The 23,410-nt window shown below is 43.3% G+C and overlaps 2 protein-coding genes across 6 annotated transcripts in view; both read left to right on the top strand.

Annotated features, from left to right (window-relative positions):
- The window catches only part of LOC143207993 (uncharacterized), a 64,198-nt gene extending 54,937 nt beyond the window's left edge, over positions 1–9,261 (top strand). The window contains exon 4 of one of the 2 annotated variants that reach the window (XM_076421976.1): positions 9,124–9,261. In XM_076421976.1, the coding sequence (XP_076278091.1) occupies positions 9,124–9,226 (103 nt within the window). In that variant the 3' untranslated portion in view covers positions 9,227–9,261. The remainder of the gene's footprint in view (positions 1–9,123) is intronic. The other variant, XM_076421975.1, reaches the window with a different exon arrangement.
- Positions 9,262–13,082: 3,821 nt separating this feature from the next.
- LOC143207983 (uncharacterized) overlaps positions 13,083–23,410 on the top strand; it is a 31,857-nt gene continuing 21,529 nt past the window's right edge. For 3 of the 4 annotated variants that reach the window (XM_076421961.1, XM_076421959.1, XM_076421958.1), the window contains exon 1: positions 13,084–13,777. In XM_076421961.1, the coding sequence (XP_076278076.1) occupies positions 13,621–13,777 (157 nt within the window). In that variant the 5' untranslated portion in view covers positions 13,084–13,620. Of the gene's footprint in view, positions 13,778–23,410 lie in introns of all 4 variants that reach the window. The other variant, XM_076421960.1, reaches the window with a different exon arrangement.

Here is a 23,410-nt window from a genome sequence, read left to right as displayed (position 1 = left end):
TAAGCAAACCAAATGAATTTTCTCATCAATAATTATTATGAACATGTGAAAAGAAATTCGATTATCGATAACTGTTATGAGCGATCGAAATGAACTTCTCTCATCGATAATTAAGTACTTTGAGCAATCGAAACAGTTTTTCTTCATCGATAACAGTTATCGAGGAGGAGCCACTTTTTTTGAATACAAATAACTGTCAATCGTAACCAAAAAGTATAAAAATCGATATTTCTTAATCATTTTGTTCTTCGAATTTTTCTCTTTATATTTTGTCTACATTATCTCAAATTTCAATAATAATTAACTTTTTATTAGTGATTTTTATCTTAGAAAATTTTAGAATAACTGTTATTTGTGGTCCCTTTTTCCATTTTATAGAATTTTTTTAATTCTACGCATATGAAACTCATCCGATTTACGCGTACAACACTTGAAATCTTTAGTAACTTATTAGATACTTTGATAAAATGTACAAAATAGTGAAATAATGGTATAACAATTTTTAGTGGCGCCTCAGAGTCGCCACTCGAGTGTTAAGGGCGAAACATATTAAGGAAGAAAATTATTTCACTCCAAAGTTTGTTGCTATTTAGGAAGACAATTTTTATTTTGCATAAATATCCGCTCTCTACTAATCAATGAACCATAAACAAATTACAGTTTAAAGAACATTATTTTTGATGCTCTGACGATCCCACTTAATATTTTCTCTTGCTTTTTATTTCTTTTCATATTGATGAGCAGAGCAGACTTTTCTGATAAAAAATCACGCTACCGACTCGTTTACCTAGGAAACGTGTTCAAGCATCGAACGTTCGGATAGTCGAGGTTCTTCTACCATATTTAAAGTGACGGTATACTCCGGGACGAACCGTCCCGCTTAACGTATCGAGGGACGCGGGTGAATAGAAACGACGCTTTAACTCTTGGTCCCCGGTGAACAGGTTCGGTGAGCCGCGACTTGCCGTTGGGATTCGTTTCATCGTAGCGGAGCGACGAGCACAGAAAAACCCACGGATCTAGGGAATTCGAATACGCGAGAGAGCTGGAACTCGTGCAACGTTGGCTCACGAATGTCGTCGGGACGGTTTCCGAGTAGAGTCGCGTCGCAAGTTGTTATACCGTTAACGTGGCTCGGCTAGAGGCGCGGAGGATGATCGACCGGGTAGGTAGACCGAGAGAACACACCACCGACTTCGCTTCTTTTGTTCCTGAAACTCTATTCTTCCTCGTCGATGGTCTTTCTTTCATCGCGTCTATTTCCTTATGCCTTCCTCGCGAACAACAAAAACGAAGTGTGTCGAATAGGCGAGCGAGCTAATCGGAGAATGCGAGATGAGACGTGGAGGACTGAGTCTTCTTGGTCATGAGAATATGCTTGGTTTCGTAAATGGGGGTCCATTCTTTCTTTTACAGTAAACGCTCCCATAAAGCGGAGAAAAATTGCGATTTGATTTGTATCAAACTTAACCCTTATGTAGTCAACCAAAACGTATAGATTATATTTAAAACCTTTCTGAACTTAACATGTTTGCACAAATTATAAGACTATAAATTAATATATTAGCGAGTAAAGAATGAACATTCAGAGAGATTTTTTAAATATTTTCAGAGGAACATTAATAAAAATTGTTGAAAGAAATACAGTGAATGGGTACCCGGTTGATCTACACAAGGGTTAATTGAGTTTCATATGACACGGTACGAAAAATTGCGTTTGGGAGGAATCGACAGTACTAGAAAGGGGGTGGTTCGTAGGATATAGGGCAGTTTCGCATCGCAGCGACTGTATATTATGCACATTGAACTCGATCTTGCATTCGGTTTGTTGGGTGGCCGTTCAGTCAGCCCTATCGCCGTGAGGGACGATGATTATCGTGATCATTGCGATCGTTGCACGTATCGCGGGCCGCATGCGATGCCGCTAAAGCCCGACCGGTCGTTAGTCACGGAAAGCAATCTTCCTCGAGTTTTCACGGCGACACGTTCCGCGACGGCATCGTCGTCGTCTTTCTTTTCAAGTTCAGTGCCATCGTCCCTCTCCGGCTCTCGGAAGTTCCGGTCGTTGCTCATCGTTGCTCGTCGCTATCGTCCCTATCGTTCCGACGAACGTTCACGTCGTCGTCATGTCTCTTCGTGGACGCGTACCATGACTAGTTCGCGTTACGTAATCACGGGGACGTGGTTCTTTCATCCTTTGCGCTACCTGTCGCCCCTTTCTCTTGCCTGACGACCATGGCAGGTCGCGAGACCTCCATCCACGATTCTCACGCCCCTCTCGCACCTCGCCAACTCGGAATATCGCCCATTCACCTTTCGACGAGCCCATTCGAGACCTCTAAACTTTGTTTCCGTGAAACCCATTGGCCAGTTCGATTATTAGCGTCTTGCCGTTATCCCGCAACGCGTGGGTCGAGTAAAAAAGATCGCGCGTCAGAATCGACGTGTTTATCTGTCGCACGGACGTCAACGGATACCTGTGGTCCTTGGCGAAGGCTCAGGTAATTTTCTGGGAGACAGTGAACGTGCCCCGACCCAATTGTCGGCGTCCGGGGGCGTTTCCGTCACTTTCCAGCCTCGTCCGCATTGTAATCTCCGTTGTCGAGTCGCTTCGAGCGAACAATGCCTCGAACCGAGCTGTTTCGTGGCTTTGTTTGTCCACGCAGCATGGTGCCGACCCACCAACGACCGAAGGATTAACCTGCCAATAAATTTCCCGAGGATTATTCGAAGGAATTGCCGGGCACCAACGCCATCTTAATCGGTCGCCCACATTGACACTGCAGTCTAACCGAATTATCATCCGACTACCGGACGTCGGATTCTTACGCTGTGTTCTTCGAACGTTTGTTTATATGTATGTCGTCCAGCTGACCAGTTCTTCTAGGTACGCGATAGAAACACGAGTTGGAAAGTGTTGTCATATTGACGATGAGGATGAGGGTTAAATAATGGTACAGCAATTTCTCGAGGAAGCGTTAAACGCATTAAGAAAGAAGATAAATTTCCATTCCGCTTCAGTTTGTTGAAGTTTATGTAGAAAATTTTTCATTTTGCATAAAGAGCCGCTATCTAGAAATCAAGCAAGGTTGAGAAAAATGCTATGCGTAAAAAGAAGAAAAAGGAGGTAGAATATTTTTCATTTTGCATAAAGGTCCGCTGTCTAGAAATCAAGCAAGGTTGAGAAAAATGTTCTGCGTAAAAACACGAAGAAGAAGGTAGAACATTCATCATTTTACATAAAGACTCGCTGTCTAGAGATCAAGCAAGGTTGAGATAAACGGTCTGCGTAAAAAGAAGAAGAAGAACACGAAGAAAAAGGTAGAAAATTTTTGATTTTACGTAAAGATCCGCTGTTTAGAAATCAAGCAAGGTTGAGAAAAACGCTCTGCGTAAGAAGAAGAAGAACAAGAAGAAAAAGGTTTGATGGCGCGAACGACGTCGGTCGTTCGATTCCTCGGAACGCGTCTCGCGCGTAGTCAGTTTTCCCGGGAATACGTAACAGTTCTTTCATACCTGTCTCGTCTGGTCGGCGGCGGTGCAGCCGGTCACCGGTGCTGCAACGATCCGCCTGGCCGTTCCGCGTCGCTCCGCATCGCTCCGCACCGCTCCGTACCGCTCTGCACCGTTTTGCACAACTCTGCGATTCTCCGCGGAGCTCTGGTCCCTCCACCACACACCGTTCCCCTCGAGGAAACGCTGCGTTCGCGTCCGCAAGCAACAACGAACGAGGCGGTTGCATAAGGTGTTTCTCTCGCCTCGATCTCGACCTTGACTTTGACTCTTGATTACGACCACGATCACGATCACGACCACGACCACGAGCAAACGGCGTCGCCGAGCCAAAGCAGTCGGCGAGGAACGGTTTCGCAAGCCCTGCGTGTGCACTGTGTGCACCGCTCGCTCGTAATCAGCCTGCGAGCAGGAGCATACCTGCTGGTCTCTGCGTAGCTTTGCAAGTCGGTCCTCCCCGCGTTACGTGTCCCAGCCTGCAGCATATCGTAGACTCGTTTCCAGAATTGCAAGAGTACAGAATACACCTTGCAAAGATGGGATTTTTCAGTAGTCAAAAGCGCTGGATAAAAGATCAATTTAGGCCGCGATCGCCCTCGAAAGTTCAATTTTTATTACCACGCTTATATTAGCTTGCCGAGTTGTCGTTGTTGTTGTATGCGTAAAATCTTGTAATCGAATTTTACAAACAATTTTACAAACATAGCTGAGAACAGGATGACAATGCAATATTAAAAAAACAAATTTTTAAAAAACTGTGCGTTCAGGAGAAAAAGAAAATTTTAATATTAACCATTGCACGTCATCGCGTTCAGCGATCCCTACTTCGCGCACCAGCACTCCCTACTCCTCTACGCGTTCCCACTCCGAATCATCCCCACTCCACTGACCCACTTCGCACCGATGGAGCTCAGTCAGTGTAGTGTTCCGTTCATTCAGTTCCATTTTATACAATTTCGGACTCCATCAAGAGACGTCGTCTCTCGGAGTCATCCCCCCATTCTATTTCGCGTATTTCCATATCTTGCATTTCTATATCTTACTATTTCATACCAGTATTACTATATCTTAAGTTCCATTTAAAAAAGACTAAAAAGCAGAAAATAAAAAAAATATGTAAAAAAACTTTTTAGAAACCATGCTTATATTAATATGCACTTAAAAGGAGAAAATAATTTTTTTAGACATTAGTGACTATAAATAAAAGCGTGGAGCACCCACGAAGATTACGTCAATATACATAGTTTAGCGCTCCATGCTTTATTTTTTGTCACTAATGCCTAAAAAAATTATTTTTTCCTTTTTAGTGCATTTTTAAAAATATATTTTTAGGTTTATGAGGCATAATTTGCGTTATTCGGAAGCATGTTGCTATCGCAGCTTTATGAAAATAGCTACATGCGCAGCTGTATGCTTCTGAATAATGCAAATTACGCCTCGTAAACGTAAAAATAGAACTTTTCTGGATTGATCTTTTCTCTAGCACTTTTGCCAACTGAAAACCCCATCTTTGCATTATCGAGAAATGAGAACGCGCATCTCGCACCCTTGCAATCTTGTAAACAAGAGTCTACCCTCTCAACTGGCTCTATTATAAATTTTACGAAAAACGAGGAAGAATTACATTTTTGTTTGATAAAAAATTAACAATTAGATTGACGTGTATACACGTCGAACGCAGTTAACTGGTTAAATCGAGACCGAGCACGAGGACGAACCAACCGAACCACGCTGAACGCATTCGGATTGCGTAACAACGCCGCGGGGGGAAAAGACAACGATTTTTAATTGAACGAGGATGGACTGGAATGCGATCCGTCGCCGCTTCAGGTAGAACCCCTGCCTTTTATGGCCGCGACGAGCCCTCGCTCGGGGATACTCTTATCGCGACGGACCCAATCCCTTCGACCTCCAGTTTCCCACCATTTTTCTTCTCTCCGCGCGCTCGGGGAAACCTGGTTTCTCGAAACTGAACCGGTCGAAGTCAACCGACGCCGATCTCCTCTGCACAGCGCTGGATTAAACCGATAAGCAAAATGAGCACGCGCTCAGGACATCAAGACGAGTGGGAAGATGAAAATGAAAACTCTAACTTCTGTTGAGAAAACTTTCCAGAGTTTCTTTTTTCAGAGAAAATCCATAAGAAATCGTACGGGTAAAATCTTTGATGGGCTCAGGGCTTCTGAAGGTTTCAATTCAGCACTGCTGCCAGTGCCAAACATTGAAACAATCTAAAAATATAGTTATGATGTTTTCAATGGAATTTTAATTTAACTCCTGCTACCCACGATCGCTGCAAAATATTTATATTTTGCATAAAGATCCGCAGTATACTAATTACTTTTGAATCTTCTTTTGGATTGGAAAGGAGCATGCATTGTAAATATACGAAGAATGGAAATTTAAATGTCCTCGCGTACTATCCGGCGGGAGGTTCGAGAATCGATCAGGAAAAGATTATGCGACCAGATCGTGTTAATTCGCGGATCGATTGCGCGACGAACGGAACGTGTTTCACGCGTCTCATCGCGCAGGATCGCGTTGGATTCGCCGCGCAATTACAGCACGTGGAAGCGTAATCCGCTCCGAAACATGCAAATCGTGTCGGCTCGGCCGGGCTCGCGAACCGAAGAAAACGTAAACGCACGAACAAATCTTCTCGGTTGGATAGATTATTAATTCGCGGTCGGCCAAACAAGAGAGACCGAGCGAGAGAGGATGGAGAAGGAGAGGAAGGAGCTCTACGCGTCGATTTATAACGCCTTTGCGCTTTACATAATTCCCCGGCCCGGACGCTCTAAGAGGAAATATGAATCAGTCGCTGGAACGATGCAGAAGGGGAACAGATGAAAAAAGGAACAACTATTTACACCGGATAGTTCGACATGGAAAACATAAAAAGAGGCGTTACGCAACACCGTTGCATAATTTTTCTCCTGATTCTCCCACTTTCCATCCACCGTTGACTCGTGTCGCGGATATCGATCTTTCTTCTTCCTCTTTTTTGACTCTATTTTCCGACCCGCATTCACGGGCACATATAATGATCGAAAGTTGACTTTGAATTTCGATTTAAATTGGGCTGCTGACAGTTGAATTTGTTCACAGATTAAGAGAGATCGATCGGTCGTAAAAAAAACAGACGCGATTTAACGGACAAAAAGAATTCGTTCCATTCGGCTTTGTCTTTTCGAGTTGCGTTATAGGTGTCGTTTGTTCTTCTTTTTTTTCCTCTGTCCCGTTGGAAAAGTCCCGTATAATTATTTCCATTGTGACGCACAGGTCGCCCGTGGTTGTCTATCTTCGAATCAGTTTCCCGAGCATTGTTCGAAGCGCAGGGAGGGCCCGTGGATTCTCTCGTCGGTGGATTATTCCCGGGACTGTCTCGACTTCTGCTACCTGCTCTTTACATCTCACTTTCAAAAGGGCGCCCTACGTGTCACCGTGGAACCTGTCCTTTCGGAGACTTGGATGCGAAGCGAGCTCTCTGGGTCCGAGTTCGCTTGGAAACAGGGCGCGACTAATTTGCCAGCATTAATTGATGCACAATTCGCTGGCCAATCACAAGTAAACTCCATCCTGGAGGCACTGTTTCACTTTTAAATCAAAATAATAATTTTCTACCTGAATTGCAACAAACTAGAGTGAAGTAAAAATTTATTTTCTTTCTTAAAACTAAAATTACCGAGCAGTGAACGCGATCAAATTATTTATTTAGATTTCGTGCAATTTTTATTGAGATGTGTGCTTGATAATTTCAATAATTATATAATTAAAAATGTAGTAGGTTGAAACTAATATAGCAGTACTGTTAAATTTTTCAAAAGATTGTACTGTTTCAGATTACACCTACTTATTTTTGTGAAAAATGCATAAAATCCTCTGTCTGCTAGGGATGGGATCAAGTTCAATATGTACTCACGAATCCGAGTCAATTTCAATAACCAAGTTTCATTTCATGGGTTTCGATTACAACTTAAAACCAATAATGTTTCAATGATTATATTTGAAAAATATTCATTTTATACAAACTGATATCGAACCTTGGAATGAGTACTTAGAAGTTTCGAAAAGATACTTATAAGTACTTCGATGTTGAAAGGAATCGAGTCTTTCACAAATAGTATTCGAATCTTGGAAATCAGAACTGCATAGTAGGTTTTAAGCACTTTATTTATTAAATTCGTAACTATTTAAGAATAATATTTCATTTACAATACTTGGTTTTATCCTATTTCTTTTTTCATCCATGATATTTCCTGTCTGAATGCACAAAAGTGGCCATTATACAAAGATAATCACGTGCAATTTTTGATAAAATGGGATACTTCGTTGAATTCTCACGTCAAACTAATAACGGGTCTTCTTTGCGTTCTAAATATTGTTATTTTAGATAATTTTCCACTTCTACATTTCCGGTACGATATTCATAAAAGTTTCGAATCTGTTCGACCAAGATTCGAATATACTTGCAAGTATTATAATATTTCCGTTTACCAAAGTACTTGTAAAAGTTTCGAAACTGTCTGGCATAGGTTCGAGTATACTTAGGAGTACTATTTCTGTTTTTCGAAGTACTTATAGAGAGTTCATCCATACTGTCTACTTATGAATAGCACATTTCATTTGTTGTTTTCCAGGACAATTGTATTCCAGTTTGTTTTCCATCCTCTTGTCGTCTCCACGAATAAAAAGGCGAGAGAAAATCGCCCGGGGGTGTCCAAAGATTTTCGGGGAACTTTATCCCGATCGTTAGCCACTTGTTCGAATCTCGACCACGAGGAGACCGCGTGAATTATGTCCGTGGGTTTTTCGGATTCACCAGGTATGTACACCCCAATCTCGCCGGATCTCGTATGGGGAAACGAAGCGTTTCGAAGAAAATCCACCGTTCACCGAAACGTTAGGACCTTCTTCACGGGGGACACGAGATGGAATCTCGAGCAACCCGAGGATCCAACCAGAGATTTTCACCCGAGATTTTCTGCAGCTTCCTCGGGGAAGTCTACGAGGTCCGCAAGAATTTCTTCCTCTCGTTTCGCATTTCTTTCCCCGGATAATGTTTTAAATATAGTTTTCTATCGACGTACGACGACGATGTCTTTCCCGCAACAAGAAAATCTTTATTCGCTCTTCTTCTTTCAAAGAAGTCCGCAAACAATAAGTAGCTCTAGCTTTCAATGCTGAAATCGTGAACAATGTCCAAGCAACATGTCACAGAACACACATATTTTCATTCCTGTAGCTAGTTCGGAGCAAATGAGCTTTATTACTCGGTAGTTCGAGCATAAAAGTCGAACGGTGGTGTAACCCCTTGACTGGCAGCGTTAGTCCAGTTCTCATTAAATTAGAAGTCACGTCGCCGACTCGAGATTGTCACATTACGGCGTCGCCGTCTGAATTTCAAAGTCGGAGGCCGAACGAATCTCCGTCGAGCATCTCTGTGTTGCGAAGTCGAGCTAAGCGGCTTGACCAGCAAGAAAAAAGACTCGTTACCGTCCACGAAATCCCGCGGGCATGATCGTGAACCTGTTAACCCATTAGCCTGATCATCTAAAGACCCTCCGATTAATCAGTAACATTTAATGAACTCTAATACTCGTGTTCCAGATTCGAGTACAAAGTCAACAATTTCCGCGAAGCCGGAAACTCGCCGTCTCTCGCGTGCCATAGTCACGGACGCAACAAAAGTGTTCGTTGGCTGTTACCGTAAGAAATGTAAAATTCTGTGCGAGCACTGTTACAGTGGAAGAACAACGATCGAAGAATGGTGGTAAAACGCCGGAAACAATCAAAAGTCCGACATCCACGGAGCAACTGGACTCTGGGTACCTATTTCAGTTGTCGCGCAACAATCCCGAGACACGCAACCGAACCAACAAAAATCTTTCGTCATACTCGCGACAAGATGACTTTCTAGAAATTAAGACGTTGAGTATGAATATTCACGAAGCAAACAGACCAGTGGAAAAGAACGTTGTTCTCTCATACGTGCAGCGACTCGCGAAACTATTTGGACACTTACCATGAAATACTTTATGTATCATAATAAATATGTTATACAATACTTACAGAAATATTATTAACATTGTAAATAGGTATAACTCTCTAGATTGTACAGGTCAAGTTCCAAAGGTGGACCTACTAAGTATTAAAGCTTGAAAAGTCACCTGTTCAAATGCTTTTGTGGCATCAGCAAAGTTTCTGTTTGTAAGAAATAGTTCATAACTATCGTATACATGTTTTGATTCACTTGAAACTTCGCCTGTACAATCTAGAGAGTCATACCTATTTACAATGTTAACAATATTTCAGCAAGTATCGTACAATATACACTCAGTAAAACAAGTCTCCGTACACCGTTTAAAACAGAATAACTTTTTTATAATTGTACCGAACGATCTGATTATTTGTAAGCAATTAGAAGCATTGGTTTACTAGATGATGTGCAGAAAAGATTTTACAAAAATTACAATTGATCAGGTTACATGCAGAAAATAAGAAAAGCATTTTTTAACACTTTTTTATTTGGGTCTCTAATGAAAATTTAAAATATACGTTTTGTAGATCTATGTTAGTTATACACATGCTCAAAATTTGTACGAAAAGATGTACAATTCTGTGGATTTTAAGCAGAAACTGATTAAAAGTCGTATTTTCACCATTTTTAACGGCTTGTAGCTCGTGTGCATGTCAATCGATTTCGATGAAATTTTCAGCAGGTGTGTAACTACTATAGATCTACAAAACATATATTTAAAATTTTTATTAAGGGCCCAAATAAAAAAGTTTTTATTTTTGCATGCAACCTTGTAAGTTGTAATTTTTAGAAAATATTTCTTGCACATCATTCAGTAAACCAATGCTTCTAATTGCTTACAAAAAGCATCAGGTCACATTTGGTACAATTATAAAAAAGTTATTCTGTTTTAAAGGGTGTACGGAGACTTATTTTACTGAGTATTATAATGAATAAAGTATTTCATGGTAAGTGTTCAAACACTTTCGCGAGTGACTGTATGTCGACTCGGCGATAAAATAAAATATGGCGTGGACGAGATTTTGCGCGCAATTCTTTTCATCGAATCACGAAAACAGTCGGCGTGTTATCCGGCATCAAAACACTGCGTTAATTATTCATCGGTCGGGCGTTAATCGATTCCGGTGTCGAATCACGGAATGGCGGCATCGTTGCGAAACTATTCTTGAACAACCTGTACATACGCACGTACAGACACTCGTATATTCGTTATTCGTAGTTGTAGTCGTTATTCGTAGTCGTACTCGGAGTTACGTGGCACGATTCGAACTTACGCTACGTGTATACCGCTTGACAGCATAACCGACATAGTGGTTAGAGACCTAGCGAAACCTAGCCTTAACCGTGAGCCTGAGCACCCATCGTAAACCAGTATGTACGTGGACACGTACTTACATACACTGTGTAACAGGGTACGTACACGTATGTTTACCGGAGATCCGTGCGTGCCGGTGTAATCGCTGCGGATCGCACAGGTGCCGTAGATCCATCGACTCCGGGATCCACCGAGGCCCGTCGAGGCCCATCGAGGCTCGCGCATGCTCCGTAGATCGCTGCTCGAGCACACCACTCGATAATAACGATCCTTCGATCCCTTAACACAATTATTCTTAACACTAAACCTACTAAGCCTTATAAAAATAACAAGATTCGATTTGTTTCAACTTTGCGCGGTTCATATTGTAATATATTTTCTATTAGATATATTTATTTAATCATTAAAACATCTTTATAGTATCAATAATTGCAAAATGAAAAATCTTAATCCTAGGCACTCGAATGGCCACTCTGAGGCGCCACTGAAAATCGCTGTATCATTACTAAAAAATATTGTTTACATTCTTAAATAAGTTTAATTTCCATTCTAATCAATAGACTGCGGATTTTTTGCAAAATAAAAACTTTCTATCTGAATCGCAAATTTAATTTCATTGTTAATGTATTTATAGTGGATTCAAAATAATATAATGGTACCTTTAAATTCTTCTAATGTTTTTGCTGCTTCTAATTATACCTACCCATTTTTACCATAAATGCATATAATCCACAGTCTACTAATCAATTACTAAACATTTAGGTATTGTACGAGGTATTATACCAATTACTAGACTGCGGATCTTTATGCATTTATGAAGAAATTGGTTGGGCGACATATGAAACAGTAAAAGATTTTAAAAATTCAAGAATGTTAAATGTTGCTTTTAATGTAACAAAATCGTTAAGGGATCAAATCAATTTTTATGTTATTTCTGCTCCCCACAATCAATGCAAAACATTTTTATTTTGCATAAAGATCCGCAGTCTACCAGTTACATATCCATTAAGTTTCAAATATCATAGGGAATGGAAATATTTTGGGTCGGAAAAAATGTTTAATTTTCCAGTTAAAACAGCTCGGAGTGCAAAGGGTTAACTATATCTACATCTACCTTTCCACAAGTTTGAAGCAAGTTCTAACCGTTCATTTTTCATCTAAAATATTTCCATTGTACACGATTTACTTCCCTTTATGTACATGGAATTTATTACTACTACTCGCACTTGGAACACTGGCATTTTTAGCAATTTCTTAGACGCGAGCATAATAATGTAATAATTTTTACTCCTAAGTGATATCGCCACGTGTCTTGCAGAAGAGTGTCTCCGACGGCGTGAATTGACTCTGCGATGTAGGTCAAAATTTGGCAATGCTCGAGCCTGTATTCGCATACTTTTCACCAGGCCAGTGGAAAGGCCCCGAGCCTCGAGCATCGTCATCCGATGGTTCAAAGTTTGGCTACTTCGGGCAGCGTCGCTGACGTTTGATCAAAGATCAAAATTTGAAAAGACCGTCCTTGGACGGAGAATGAGTCAAGTTCCTTGCCGCGCATAGGAAGCGCAGCTAGTCGCGCGAAAGGTAAGAAAACCGCAGGAAAAACACGAGACTGCATCCCGTACGACGAGCGAACCGGCTACCGGTAAAGACAATGCTCGCGACCAGGAGAAAGAGAATCGGTAAACCGAAGAAGACGAACACGAACCAGAAGAAGCAAAGGCAGAAGAAGAGGCTAGTGGGAGAAGTAGAAGAAGAGGAGAGAAGGAGGAGCAGAAGAAGAAGAAGAAGGAAAAAGACTGAAGTCTCCGTTAAAAAGAGACGCGAAGTAGACGTTGCGAGGCGGGAGGGTTCGGGTTCTCGGGCTCCGGGAGCGGAACGGGAACGGGCCGGACCGGCTTGGAGTGGGGGAGGAGGGAGGAGAAAGAGACTCGCACGCTTCAGCACACGTACGATGCTCCGTTAGGCGCATGCGCTGTCCACCGAGCGGTTCTCCATCTCTAGCTCTCGGTACTCGGTGTGTCGGCGCTGTTAAAGCGACCAAATAATCAGGATGGGGTATAGCGCGGACTCGCGGCGTCGGAGGCCGGTAGCGGGGGTACGCGGGCCTGTCGGTCGGGGCCAAAGCGAGCGAGATGGTGGGGTTAGAGGAGCGGGGTATGCCGGTGCGGTGGTGAGGGCAGGGGCAGGGCCGGGGACCGAGGCCCCGGCCGTCGTCGAGCCAACGGAGCCTCAGTCGTTCACCAGAGCTCGGTCGTTCGTGTGCGTTTTCTCGATCCACGGCCTCCCAGGATCGTTCAGGATAACTGTAAATCTGCGAGGAGGAACGAGAAAGAAAGAGAGGGAGGAAACCTTGGACTGAGAGGATAGAAGAGAGGCTTATCGATATATCTCTGTCTACGACCGTTGACAGTGACTACAACTACACGCAGTGAAATCGGTGTGCGCCGGTGGATCCGATCTCGCCGGTGCGGTGGATACAAGCGCGCGCACTTGTTCGCATTGACACTTGGGATTTTTGTCGTCCCCCTCGTCGAACAAAGTGATCCGTGAATCGTTCGTGGCCACGCGAGGACAGTGGATGATACAACGGATAAACCGCCGGGGACTGTAGAGTGCCAGTTTGTTCGTTTCGGTTCTGGTGTTTGCTTTTGATGGTTCTGAGGAGCGCGGCTACGCCGGCCGTGGGAATGGTGGCGTGAAACTGTACAGGGTGAAGTGTGACACGTTAGCGCGTTAGCCAACGTCCATCAGGATGCCGAAGATCTTCCTGATCAAGAACCGACTGCACCAGCAGCAACTCAGGCTGCTGGAGGCCCAACACCTCGGCAAGAGCCCGCCACCATGCAGCGGCAAGGAGAGCCCCCTCGGGACATCGGAGCCCCTAAGCCTGATCGTCAACAAGCACCAATGTAAGTGATCCTTTTGTCCATCAACTAACTAGCCCTTCGATCCTTCGAACTCGATAGTATTCGCTCTGTCTCGTTTCACCAATCAACAATGACCTAAGACCGTTTCTGTTGATAAATACATTTCGATCACTCGCTGTTTCTCAATCCGACAATGGCTGTAGCTTACCTCTCGTACTACGATTTATGTTACCGTTCCACAGATTATGACTATTCAGTCATTCATCATTTCTTAGAAGAAGACAGAAGTTTTCTAACGAGAGCAAAATCAAATTCTAAATATGTCTCCGAAAGAGTCGCACACCCGAGCACAGGACTACATAGACATTTTCACGATAGTTTTGCAACTGTAAAAGAAAGTTCTTCGTAATATTCCAGACTGGTCTTCGACAGCGCTGATAAATCAGTATAACTCTCGATAATCCTAGAAAGAGCGGAGGATCGAGCACAGTTTGATTCAGTGCTCCGGCAAAACTTTCGTTTGTCCGAGAATTGAAGGTACGCGAAATTTTGATGGCGACGTCGTCGAGCGGGATAAGGATCGATGAACCGCGAAGATTGCGAGAGCCGGTTTTTTCGGTAGCTCATTAAAATTCTCGGTTTCCGTCGACTCGGGGAGGATACGCGTACCGCCTTGTTGCACTTGACTCGGTCTCGGAGAAAGAGTGCGTGCGCGAGAGTATTTCGGGCCTGATCCGCAGGTGCAGAGGACCCGGACTGCACAGGTGCCGTTGCCGTTGCAATTTAGCAGGCCGCGTTTGCAAATTTCATTGGCGATGCGCTCGTTGTCGGTCGTTTCGCGTATCTCGCGTGACTTCGACCCGGCTCGTCATCCTCGACGTACGAATTCACGAAATGTCCGCCTCCTTCTATCGACTGGCTCATCCCTTTCTTGTATTACTCGACACGATTTGCATAAAATCGCTTTGGGAACCTATATCTCTTCGCGAAGATGGAAGTTTTCTTCTCTCATTAAATTTTCCGATGTTTATGACTAGGGATGCTTATGCAATTTGCAATTTTTATAGACGAATTTGAAATTTCTAGACGACTTGAATCCTATTTCGCATGGCAGTAGCCTTTACAGATCTGAAATCAAGAAAAATCGTACTAAGTTCTGTCGCATTTCATATCCTAGGATTTTTTGAAAATTTTAAAGATCCGCAGTCTATTTACGACAATATGTTACAAACTCTAGAAGTATCGGTGTCCTATCCGTACGCGTTTCCTTCTGAATATTTTCGAAATGATTAGAAGCGAACACCGGTGAACGGAACGGTCCCCGTAACACCGATTGCATAACAGATTCATTGATGTCGTGGCACTTGTTCTCGGACAACGGTCGATTCTAACGCGACAATGTCCCCGCGAGCAACGGTATTCTGCGTATACGAGTGGCAAGCGATTTTTTAATCGGCGAACGGTCCCCTCGCGATGGAGGCTGCTTCGGAAAATATGGATTCGCTGACTCGTGTGGCCGCATACTGATCGGCACGATCAATCACTGGCAAAACACTAGTAGCCGAGCGAATTAGCAACGTTCGCTGAACGTTTCGTCATTCGATCGAGTAAGACGCATCTAGATTAGAATCCCTAATGAGGATGTAATATTAGAAATCTTATTAGCGGATCACGGATGGATGCAAATATCCACGGAGTATTTTTTATACGCTCGGAAGAACAGTAGGATTGCCGTGCTTTCCGTTAAAGGTTTAAGAAACCGGGAATCTAATTACACGTGCTCGTCCTTCCTCGTTCCTGCGCATCGTCGTTTATTCATAAACGGAATCGTTGAAAAGATGCGAGAACATATTTTTGCTGTGACTAAATCTTTTACATAGAACGAAAACAGTGATTAATATGTAAAAGTGCCAGCCGCACTATGTCCTCGCACGTTCAACGATTTTTGCGCCTCGGAACATATTTTTCAAGTAAATGTTTTACATAAAACAGAATCGATCGTATAAATTAAAAGTGCCAGGTCGCAGAGAAATATGATCTTGCTAAACGAATAAAAACCGCGTATTATTGGTGTCTCTGGGCGCAGATAGTTGCGTGAAGAAAACAAGAACGCGAGAGGATTTTCGATCGAGCAGTATATCCAGAATCGAATCCGACGATTACTTCGAATCTCAGCCGTTTCCAGTTACGCAATTCGGATGGATGACACGTTAATTGGGTTTTCAGCCCGAGGGCGCCTATTCTCGCTCGCGTTGCTCGGCGCGGCCCAGCGCGATAGAGGCCGAGTGAGACGCGGTTCTTTTACAACGGTATAGTGAGTAGACTGGACCGGGCGAAGGTGCTGGGTCCTAAACTGGTTTAGAAAAATGGACGGGAACCGGTTCCCCTTTCCCGACGTCCCTTCTTCTTCTTCTTCTTCTTCTTCTTCCTCCCCTTTTTTTTCCTTGTGGTATTCGCGCAGCCGATCGTTCGTTTCGAGGAGAACGAGAGTCGACGGCCCCGCTTGCTCTCGCGCGCGCGATTAACGTGCTCTCTCGCAGGTGCAAATATCATTTACCACGGTGCAACACTTGCTAACCGACTCGTTGCTCGATTTACGACCGAAAAACGACAATCCTCGCCGAGTTCCGAAGATAAAACGGTGGATATCTCGCTCGAGAATGTATAGTCGAATATTTTAGACGTGTATTTTTCCTTAATCACCTATTAAATACTTTATTCCGCTCGTCGCAGCGTCTACGACAAGTTCGTTCGTTGCAACAGACATGAATCTGCCGAACGAGATAGACGAGAGATAACCGGTCGTTCATGATCGCTACTGCTTCTCTCAGTCACTTTCCATCTTCTTCTTATTTCGACGAATGATTCCTCCACTTTGTGTCATTTGTACCATCTGCGTTGCACGCACGCCAATCCGAGCTAAATTATTGCCTTTGATAATTGGAGACTCACCTGCTTAACAGGTTCCGAACGAAGGGATCGGTCTCTACAAGGTTTCTACAATGTATCGATGTAATCGCAATGCTAGTAGCGCGGTTCTCGCTCTCGATTAGGTCCCACCAAATGCCGAAGAGCTTCTGGACGATGGCATGGACTGAAAGATCCGTGATCGTCACGCGATAAACGATGACGGTGCACTGGGTGGAACCGTTCCGTCGTTTATTAGCGAATTCGGCGCTGTATCTCCGGCAGGATCGAAACGTCTCTATCGCGTAATGTATGCACGGCCGGGACAATGACTGGCATTAAAGTAAACCAACAGGTTCGAGAGGCTTGCAGAGTGTCCTAATATCGTGACTCGAGATCGGCCGATATATAAAACACGCGCTGGTCGAAATTCCCGATTTGAATACGCCGATTAACGGCTGCAGACTTGAAATTATCTTCTACGGTCTTTGAAGAAATACGAGAAACACGCTCGTAGTATTCGCGATTCTATTCCATTCGTAAAAGTCTCGTTGCGCAGCGTCGCCGTCTGCCAAGGCGGAAGAAACCATTGAATATTGATAGCCGCAAAGTCGATGCACTTCGCAGATTTATTGCGTTTATCCGTTAGATGAGATTCAACGGGTTATCCCGGCGCTGATCTACAGAAACGATTGCTCACGATTATAACAGCGGCTGACGCAAATCGTTTTTTTTTGTTGCCATTTCGTCGAGCTACGTTCTCCGCGAATACCGTTTGATCGAAAGAAAAAAATAACAGTAATAATCATTCTTACAAAGGTTTCTAACCGAAAGACAATGCCCCGCTCGATTTTGTTTGATTCAAAAATTCGAAGTCGTTTCGCTGTCTCAGCCTCGGAGACTTGAACGCGCGATTAGGCCAAATGCTCGCGCGCCGCGTCGGAGACTTCGATGCTGCGTAGGACATGATCCACCGCTCGCTCTGCTGGATCAACTGACTCTCCGACTCTTTGCACTGAGGACCTTTTTAACCCTTTGCACTCGGAGCTATTGGGTTGGCAAGAAAGTAATTCCAGCATTTTAAGGTGGAAAGAGCCCAATTTTTTTAGTCAAGCATTCATCTTTAAGAACGAGAACGAATAAAAAAAAAAATATGTTATTGATGAAAGTTCATCGCTTGAATAAAGAAATTCGGTTTTATTTCACCTTGAAATACCGAAATTACTTCCTTTCCAACCCAATATTTTAACTTGGAAGATTAAACATTTCTTTCAATCTAGAATATTTCCATTTCCTACGATTTTTTTGAAATTTTACGGATATGAAATTGGCATAATACCTCATCCAATACCTAAACGTTTAGTAATTGATTAGATACCGATATATTTAATAATATAAACAATATTTTGAATAATGGTACAGCAAAGGGTACCTCATCCAATACCTAAACGTTTAGTAATTGATTAGATACCGATATATTTAATAATATAAACAATATTTTGAATAATGGTACAGCAAAGGGTAAAGATCAATTTTTTGTACGTTTCGACGAAAGAGTATTCTCAACTCCAAAATCAATTTATTGGACCGATTAGAGGGCGGTCGATCGCGGTCAGGATGGTTCCGAGTGGATCACGTGCTTGTTACGCGGTGTTGCGTAACGCGGGGCCGTTACCATAACGATTTTCGTGTTTCGCACGGTTCTCGACTGCACGGGTTGCGCAATCGGCAGTACGAGTCCGGTGATCCGCGATCTATCCGCGTGCAGATCTCCGCGACGGCCAAGGCGAACGCGCCAGCGCTATTTGAATCTCGTCGTCGAGTCGAGTCGCGTCGGCTTGGTGAAAGATGTATGAAGGAGAGCGAGCGAGTGAGAGAGAAAGAGATAGAGAGAAAGACTGGAAGGTCATGCTAGCTCCGAGTCGTAAATAGAAATGCGCGACCGAGAGGAACAGGCTCTACCTTCCTCGGAATCGGAACGTTCTTATCGTACAAGCTTCTTGTTTGGAGAAAGCATCGGTCGGCATTTAAACGATTATTTATAGGGTAACCGTGCCTATTACTGCGGGTGTACGGTATTCTTTCCCAATGAAATTAAAATACGTAAAAATAAATATTTTGCTGTGAATATATTTGTGCAATTCAATGAGAATGTATTCTCGTCGGCCAGGCAAGCAAAATTATCAATCATCCTCATATTTTCATAATCTCAGGATTTGAAAACACATTCTTCATAGAGGGTGAAAATAAGACCATTTTTCTTCTATCTTGATCATCGAAGGACTGTTGTTCACACGATTGTACATTCTTTATACTGCTTCAAATTACTACCTCGATACAATAAAGGCGTAATTGGCATAATATTTCATGATAAATTCAGTACGATCGAAGCACGATACCGCAGTAGTCGGTACAGTCACCCTACTAAAGAAGCGAACAGAATGCAGCGTGCTCGAAGCGAGTCTGCGGTTTTGCCAGTAGTTTCCTATTAAATAATAATCGCAGGAGCAGCGATCGCGTTATGTCACTCGGCAGTGGATTGTTGATTCGCGATTCAAATAGCCATTGGAGAATCGGTCGAGGGGAAACACTCGGCCGTTAGTCATCGATTTTTCAAAGGCTATTTCATAACCGGGAACGAGCGGATCAGTTCGATCGATTATCTCGGCGGAATAACACGATTTAATAGTAACCCGTAACGAATGGTGTTGCGGCTTAATGTAATTGCTAGCTGGTAAACCAACGATCGTCGAAGCCCGCAACGAAGACGTAACGCGCTGCGTTCTGCGTGCAGTTTTGCGGTGCGATGCACGCGCATTCTACTTAGAAACCGTGGTGAGCCGCACCAAAAGAGGTTCGCAGTGTCGCGGTGTGAGCGGAATGCGTTAAATTCAACGCGACGAGCAACGATGAACAACGACGAGACCGGCATCGCTAAGAATTCACGCCGCAGACCGAAGAGGAAACACACGCGCGCACGCTTGACACGGAAACGAGCGTTCGACCGCGCGAGTTTCGCGCGTCGAGTCGCCTCGGTTCTATCGTAGCAACAGTCGCCGAGAATTTCTACGAATCGTACTCGCCAGGATAATCGATTCCCGGGTATATTCGATTTGTAGTCGATACCCGCTACTTGCAATCTCTGCAAGCCGTGTCTATGCAAATCTCCGTTTTCGTTGGCTGGCTTAAGGAAACTGGAATCCGATAAACTGCTGGTCCCACGATTTCGGTACGACTGTAAAATATTGGATCTCGCGGAGATATCGTGTTCGCCTTTTTCAGATACCGCTTTGTTATATTTACGATCCTGTTTCGTTTAATCGGAACGAATTTTCCGCTCGGTCGAACAGTATGACATCATTTTTAATCTCCGGATCGTTAGACGTTTCCTTACCAGTCGCTTACGTGTAACGCAAATCAATTTCTTTGAGATTGTTGTATTAGGTTGTCCCGAAAGTTTCTTTCGCAATGCGTACATTTAATATTGTTACACCGCACAAGTATATTGTATAAACAACGAGATCAGCTGTTTATTAATTTTTCATTGCTTGGTAATAAAACGGAGTAGGTTAGGGGTCTGAGTTAGCCTAATTATTATTATTATTATTATTATTATTATATACGGACCGAGGTCCTTTTATACAAATATGTACAGTTTTGACAGTATAACTGATATAACAAAAAGAAGATATGACAAAAAATCTTGACATAAAATCTTAACCTAAGTCTTAACTAAAATTTACATAAAAATGGACCGTGCGAAACTAAACAAATACAGGTACGATTAACATATAGTATTGCGCAATTTTGTTTTGAATGCCTGTAACGTGCCATTAAAAAATCTAATACTTGCGTGATGTAACAATATTAAATGTACGCATTGCGAAAGAAACTTTTGGGACAAGCTAACATTTAACCAGAAATGGGGCAAACCGTCGACATTTTCGTTTCTCCTCGAAACGATGCAGTTCCTGACAGATACGACCGCCTCTTTTTTCGAGGAGGTCGATCGAGATTCTCCTGGCGATGTTCTGTAAACGTGTCGCTTTCGAAACTCGGGCCCGCTGCGGGGCTGAACTCGAACTCGAACTCACAAACTCGAACACCGCTCGCCCGAGAAGCGACGCTCGGCTGTCGTTGACACGCAGGTAATCGCGCACCTGTGCCAAAGGCTAGTACACCAGGATGTGCAGCCATTGTGACGAATTACAATGCACCGCTCGCGGTGTTCATCGTGCGTGCATTTCGTGGCAGCCATTCGATTGCTGTGTGTGTGTGTGTGTGTCTTACACACTTGCGGGCATTGTATTGGCATTGTATGTGGGTATCGAAGCTACGGGTCTTTACCAGCAACGGGAATGACAGCCTAAGGGCTCGCGATAGCGAGTTAGATGTTTCACCTGCGAACGCGTTCAGGTGGCGCAATCCAAAGAAATACTTCCTCGCTGAAAAATAATTCAGCAAATTACTGTTGGTAAACTTGTCGACACGTTACTTCCTCTCCGATTTTGATCATTCATAATTCTAAACAACTTTTTCCTATACATATAGTAGACGGTCTCTTTTCGTTCTTTAGATATTCGCGAAAATATTTTTCAAGTTTGAATTATGTCTGGGTTAGTCTAATGTTCTGTCCTCATCAGTGAAATTATTAAAGACAAAGAAGTGGTAATTATTATAACCACGAGGAGAATCGCACGGCAAGGGGTTGAACAACTTTTCAACAACATTGTCTTTCTTTAAGTTTAAGTTATGTCTGGGTTAGCAGTGGATACAAATGTCCTGTTCTCATCGGTGAAATGATGAAAGACAAACAAGTAGTAATTATTCCAACCACGAGGAAAATCGTACCGTAAGGGGTTAAACAATTTTCCAACAACATTGTCTTTCTTTAAGTTTGAGTTACGTCTGGATTAGCAGCGGATACAAATGTCCTGTTCTCATCGATGAAATGATTACAGACAAACAATTAGTAATTATTGTAACCACAAGGAAAATCATACGGCAAGGGTTTGAACAATTTTTCCAGATATTTTGTCGAAGAAGCTTGTTCATTATCGATTCTGGCGGCTAACGAGTCGGTCTCGTTCGGTAAATGACCGAATGGAAGTCTGGAGAGGAGAGACGTTAGAGGACAGGGTGAAAGCCGTGCTAGGTACGTGGTTTGGCTTTGAAACGACACACTGGACCTCTGGCAGCGTGGAGAACAGGTTCGGCTCGTCGTCGAAAGCGCCGTAAGCAGGTAGAACGAACAGAGAGAACAGAGAAGCGAGAACAGAGCGAGCTGGCTGCGTTGTCGGATGCGCGAGCGCAGGAGCACACGAGTGCACACAAACAGATAACACGAGCATGGCTCACCTGTTTGCGGGCAGAGGTAGACACACACACACACACACTGATCCACGTTGCCAGCACAGAAACAACCACATTAGCGACTACCGTGGCGCGCGGAGGCTAATGGCGCAAGAGGGCCGTGACCGAAATTCTTTCGAAGCAAGGGGGCCAAGTGCAGAGAACGACTACGAGACGCGATAAATTTTCGCGCAATTCTCGGTCCGACTGCGGGCCTATCCTTTACATTTATCATCGAAATCCTCCCGACAATTATTTTCCTAAAAAGATGTGCAAAACGTGCAGACGTTTCGATTTTCACAGAAAACGAATTAATCCTCGGCGGTACAACAGTTTTCCTTCGGCGAAAACAAAGAGAACTGGACAAACGATCTTTATGCATAATAAACATTGTCTGCATCGTTTATCAGAAATAGAAACTAACTTGAATTAACTTGATTCCAACCCTTAAAACTCGAGCGGTGCTGGGAGTGAGGCGCTACTAAAAATTGCTGTACCATTATTCAAAATATTGTTTACATTATTAATTACATTATTTTTTTTGTTGCAAAACAAAAAATGTTTGCATTGATTGCACGACACAGGAGCTAAATAAAAATTGTATTTTTCTTTTAATTATCCTATTAAGCTGAAACTAACACATTCATGTCCTTAAATATTGTTTACGTGTATACTGTTTAATTTTGTACGTACCCATTTTTGTCATAAATGCCAAAAATCCGCAGTCTACTAATCAATTACTGAATATTTAAGTACTGTATAAGGTATTATATCAATTTCATTGTGTGTGTGGAATTAAGAATGAAATTATTCTCGGTCGAAATAAACGTTTAATTTTCGAGTCAGAATAGCTGCGAGTGCACAGGGTTGATAAAGGAGAAATCATTTATTGACATGTTCAATTATTTTAACATTTTTCATTTCATCTTCTCAATTTTGAAATAAATGCATAAAGATCCGCAGTCTACTAATTAGAGATCCTCGGCGCGTGCACTCGCGTCCCGATGCGTCGAATTCTCCGGAACTCGCCGAAACAAGAACTCGCGGTAACTCCTCTGCTGCATAGAACTCGAAAATGAAACTTGTATCCGTGTATCGCGTGCCAACGCAACTGTCGTCAGTTTCCTCGCGACTTTTCATCGGAGCGGGCAAGGTCACCGGTGGGGAAAGTCACCTGGCCAGCCTGAGCGCCACGATCTTCCGTGCCGAGTCGAGAAAAAGCTGGTCACCGAGACAACAGATCCGTATACGTCAGAAGTCGACATAAAGTGTCGACTGATTTTCGAGGACCACGCCCCCATTTTCTCAGGCCCGAACTATACATATTTCTGTGGTTGTACCAGGAAAAACGCCGCATGTGACAATTTCAAAAAATTCGAGTTTATGCATTAACCCCCTCCGACGGCTGTGACAGAG

This window comes from Lasioglossum baleicum, chromosome 4 (genome assembly GCF_051020765.1).
Source record: "Lasioglossum baleicum chromosome 4, iyLasBale1, whole genome shotgun sequence".
Taxonomy (NCBI): Eukaryota; Metazoa; Arthropoda; class Insecta; order Hymenoptera; family Halictidae; genus Lasioglossum; species Lasioglossum baleicum.
Note: the sequence above shows the minus strand (reverse complement) of the source record. Positions and strands in the feature narration are given on the sequence as shown.